At 35.9% G+C, this 5,342-nt stretch overlaps 1 protein-coding gene across 1 annotated transcript; it reads right to left on the reverse strand.

The window, feature by feature from the left end:
• Nucleotides 1–441: 441 nt before the first annotated feature.
• On the reverse strand, nt 442–5,130 carry tmem26b (transmembrane protein 26b). Its single transcript, XM_073816334.1, has 6 exons — nt 4,943–5,130; nt 4,681–4,777; nt 4,337–4,420; nt 2,687–2,895; nt 1,747–1,826; nt 442–1,589 (listed from the first exon to the last, which is right to left on the reverse strand). Exons 1-6 carry the CDS (start codon nt 5,128–5,130, stop codon nt 1,345–1,347), a joined length of 903 nt encoding a protein of 300 aa, XP_073672435.1. The 3' UTR covers nt 442–1,344.
• Nucleotides 5,131–5,342: the final 212 nt, after the last annotated feature.

Genomic DNA, 5,342 nt, shown 5'->3' on the forward strand with positions numbered 1-5,342 from the left:
CTACAAGTGAACTCGAGCATTGAGAACATTGTTTGTGAACAAAGAGTTTACTAAAAAGAAGTTTTGAACAACTGACTTTGGTTGATTTGGCTTCCGCTCGCCGCCATCTTCCCAGTCAAGATGTATCGATCTGCGAATGCAACGTAAGGAGGGAGGAGAGTAAAGATTGATAGCTCCTAAAGCGTAGTTCCATATAAATGCACAGATAATTCGTTGTTTTGTCGCAAGTGAAAAACAATATTGACCTTCTAGTTGAAAAAGGAGCCTTATATGAGATTTTTATTCATTCGCATTCAGAAATCGATTATTTCCGTCTGGCAGAGATGACATGCAGACACCATAACAGCCAAAGTCAGTTGTACAAAACTTTCTTTTTATTAAACTCTGTGTACACAAACAATGTTTTCAATGTTCGCGTTCATGAGTAGAGATCCAGGTGATACTTCGAGCAAAGTTTCATGTTGTGTCGCGCCGCCTTAGTGTTGTAAAATAGTGGTAGTTCGGTAGCAGCGAACAGCGGCTGGAAGAACGTATCAGGGATTGAGTAGGCATCACACCCTAACCAAGATATATTTTTTTAAAGTCGCGTTTCTTTTGAAAACAGTCAAGGTGCGACTTGTTGTCTTTCGTAGCCATTTCCCGTATCCATAAGATTCATAGACAGTAAAAGATAAGAAATCCGTAAATCGTAGCAAGTCAGCCAATGCTTGTCAGTAGCCTACTGGTACTCGGTAGGTCCTCAAGATGGGGCATGACGTAAAAAGTCACATGACTGAAACCCATCTATTTGTGAGTGAGAGGGAGGGAGGGGTCCGCCCCTTACTATCTCCGATTGGTTTGATAATGTGGTTTTGGAATGATTCGTAACATTTTTATAACGAGTGTAACGAGTAACTATGCAGGCTGCAGCACATAAAAAATGTTTCGGAGTAAAAGTATTAAACTCATCGAAAATATGTACTGAAGTTAAAGTGGAAGTAGGAGAAAAAAATAATGCTTCAGTAGAGTACAGATCCGGCCTTTTAGTACTTAAGTACAGTAGTGAAGTAGTTCTACTTACTATACATCTCTGACTGGCAAACAGCTGCATAACTACAGCAAATTTTTAACAGTGTACAGTAACCATGTTTTTAACTGTAGTAAAACCATGGTTGATTTTCGTAAGGGGGGACCCTCTAAATTCTAATAATTGTATAATCTACAAATCCTGGAACTTCACAATAAGACCAAAGGTAAAAATTTGGCATATTACAGGACTGAGACAGGTACAGTGTCTCACAATAACATCAATGACACAAATACTCACTGCATTGGCTGTTTCGCAAGAGACTCTGTTTTGACACGTCAAGATCTGTAATCTATGCAAATGACCCACAGTCTGTAGATGTTAAGCATCACCACCAAAAAGTTCTTAAAGGCAAAAAAGACCAGCATTTGATGAAAAACAGAAAAATGCATCATGACCGTCAGTCGAACAAAAAGGAAGGGGCCGTCTTGAAGAAAAAGACTCTCCACAATGTTGCATATATCTGCCCTGTGTCTGGAGAAGAGAGAGTCTCCAGAGAAGTCCTCTGTTCCACTGTTCACCACTGAAACATCCATACAGAGACAACATGACTGTTAAATACACACATCATATATCATATCATTAATCTACACAGTGACAGCTTGAATGGCAATTGTCGTGCGTACAGTACTTGTGGAGTTTATTGTTGAACATGAAACACACAAACAACAGATACGAACCTGAGATATGAAGAGGAAACTGAAGCATGCTCCATGTCCATACTCCGAGAATAACATACACAAACTGTGGGCTGTTCTCCCTGACAAAATATTACAGATTCAAATTAATCAATATACCATAGTAGGAATATCTGGGAACGTTTGATTGTTTCTATGGGTTGTAATTCATCAATTTCAATGTTTGTTGGTCACAAGAGTCATTTATCCTTATTTTTTTCTGTTTATGACTTACATGCACCAATAAAAAATTCCACGGATAGCTAATTATTCATAGGCTTATGATATCTGCTGGTAGCGATGACTCGATACTGATGACTATACCGATAGTTTGGGGTTATATCAACTTGCATTGCAACTGAATACTGAAGAATAAATTCTGAATGTTATTCATAATGACCATTTATACTGAACATTTAACTAATGATTTTTCTTTACATTTTCTATACACAGAGCTCAAATTGCATTATCCTTTTCTCTTTTGATTGACAAGATATATTGGCCTATGCCGATTATTGGAGGATATATCAGTGCATCTCTAATATGAACCAATTATCAAGTCAAACAAATCAACTGTATGTTTACGTCATGTGAGCAGTATTACTCATACATGTTGGTGTCTGAGTGATTGTTGGGGTGTTGCTAACCAGTCCCTTACGGAAATTGACCATGGTTTTACTAGTTAAAGCAAAAGAAAATCATTAATGTATGGTTTTGCTAATAGTAATCAATACACCAATAAAACATGGTATACACTTTTACCACAAAAAAAAAACATGGTTAATTTTCGTAAGGGGTGTTTTGTAGCATAATGGTTTGCAACTAATCTTTTAAAATATAGTTGTATAAGCGCATTGCAAACATGGGCTAATGAGATCCTTTACCTTCCTTGAGAGACCATTCAGGTTATATAACTTCAAAATAAAATACACACAATACTCACTTGACATCAGACAGCGTTTCACTTATAAACTCGAGAATATCAGCAGCTATGCCCACAAAGATGAGCAATAACTGTGACATTTCATCTCTGGTGACTCCTCCAGCGATTGGCAGCAGCCACTTGCCCACTATCAGAAGGATCAGGAGGATCTGGTGGAGCGCCAGGATCCAGTCATTGGCACAGACTGATGACAACAATTTTAGAGGGTCCTAAAATGGCACCAGAAAATAAAAATGAGTTTTTGAATACGTGGGTCTGCTCAAATGTTTTAATTAATACACTTACTTTTTACCACATAGTAAACCTTTATAGTAAACCTATCTAATGCATAACACAATTGTAACTAAGAATTAAGTTATGCTGTGACTTTGTGATTTATTGAAGCAGCTTCTTAAGATCTAATTCTGAGATGCTTTTACAGTACATTAAAGTTGTTGAATCTGATCTGGATTCATATTGGCTGCTTTTCATTCATTAAATAGTCCAAGCAATCAATTTCATTGTATTTCTTTCATATGGTCACAATTTGTTTTTGTCTACAGGTTATTTCAAGAATTAAAACATATACACCTTCAAATTAAAATATTTTAAAGATTATAAGAAGTGTTTCTAAACTTTTGAATGGTAGAGGTTACAGGGACGAGCAATTTGTGCTTTTGTTCTTTTTCTCTGCATGTGTTTTGGTTTACTTTGAGTGAGTTGGGTGTGTAAGTCACCAAATCCAACCTTATTATTATTTAAGCACGGTCTTAACAAGACACCATTTTGAATCATGCAACTCCTAGTAACTTCTTGATAGCTGGGATTGAAAACATTTTTACACAGCGGGGTTAGTTGTCACACAGCGTTACAATTAAGCCTCAGGTATACAATGATAACAAAATGAAAACAAAGTAAATACTGTTGATCAAAATGATAACTGTTAATACAATATTAATGGAAATAACTCATAATTATGATTTTTTGTCTTAATTGTGCAGCTTTTCAAAAAATCTATTTGTATGCATTGATGCACAACAAGGATGTTTAGATGAAGGATCATGAATGAATGAATGTGTCGCTATCTATCTATGGCAATATCTATCTATTATATAAACAATATCCACCTTTAGTGTATAGACAGAATTTTATTGAATTATTCATGTTTAAACTAAAAATTCTAGCAGGTGTTACAAAAAACCCTTTGTTACAATGAACCCCACCTATGGGGTAAGTTGTAACGTTTGCACTTCTGTCACTTTCGGTGTAATTGTACTATAACGGTCCCTCAAACAAACTTTAAGTGTTCATTTGTTCATTAATAATAGAGCCAAAGCCAAAAAACCATACTTTGTGTCCTGCTCTCCCCTACTGTACATATACTGTAGGGTGTCTGTAAACTGCTTACAGTCTATGAAGGTGTGGTAGTTTATAAATAAATAACGGTACAGTAGTTCTTTCAGAAACCCCTATAAGAACCGTGTGTTATCCTGAACACAGCTGTTTGTGTTAAGGGCTTGAATTGCGTTTGTGTTTACACATCAAGAGAGACAGAAGTTGTTACTAAAAAGCAAACTCTGAAAGGTTTGTAAGGGTCTTTCAGTATTTTCATCTAGACTTTCATGGAAAATGTCTGTAATGTCAAAGATGACGACAGTGTGATGGCAGAACCTGTGGATTCACTGTTCCATTGGTCAGATTTCTCCATTCATCAAAAAACGCTTGAATGCTGTCAGTTGAATCCAGTTTGTTACACTGTAATATGATAAAAGACATTGATCATGACATACATAATGCATTACACAGATTATAAAATCATTATTCAGTCAATATTAAAGATATCAAGATTATTTACAGAATGTTTTTTACATTATGTAGGATGATTTGATGTAGAAAACAATAATCACAAAAAAATTAGTTTAGTTTTCACAGACAGGGATGTGAAATGCATTTAAGGACAAGAAAAAGTGCTTAATTATCACTCTTTTCTTTCCACTTTCTTTTTGACGTATTACCTTTGTTTCATGTGAACTGTTTTGCTGATGGTGCAACTCAAGGATCCATATGGTCGGTATAATACTCATGAGGAAAAACAGAATTGCTGGAGAAAACCTAGGAATAAAAGAGTTACTCAATACATCCCAGCTTTAAGTTCAAATAATTGTTTGACACAAAATCTACTGGTAATATGTCAGAATGGTGCCTCTTCATGAACCCAAAAAATCCATGTTTGGCTGAAGAAATTCTTAGGCGTGCAAAAATTCTCATTGTACTTACCATTTGTAGTCCTTCCCTTTTCTCCTTTTCAGAGTTAAAATCATTTCAGCCACGAGGGGCAGATAAAGAATAGTTAGGAACCAGTATAAAGTGTTATTTTTCACCCACGTCACCCTCCATACTCCGATAAGAGAGACTAAAATGAATAATATCCTGGTGACTACAGCGCAGGTAAATTTGACAAGCATGATTTCTTTTAAACTATTGTTTTTGAATGGTAGGTCATAATCTGATGAACGTAGCTCTCACTCTGAACTGCTCTCTGTCTGAATCAATGAAACCTATTTAATGCTCTTTTTTCATTTCTCACACGAGTAAGGCGGGACTTTTTCTACTGTACAACAACACTGCCCTCTGACTGTTTTTTTTAGGGAAGGATATATGTAAAAGGATAAATAAC

This window comes from Paramisgurnus dabryanus, chromosome 1 (assembly GCF_030506205.2).
Source record: "Paramisgurnus dabryanus chromosome 1, PD_genome_1.1, whole genome shotgun sequence".
NCBI classification, from domain to species: domain Eukaryota; kingdom Metazoa; phylum Chordata; class Actinopteri; order Cypriniformes; family Cobitidae; genus Paramisgurnus; species Paramisgurnus dabryanus.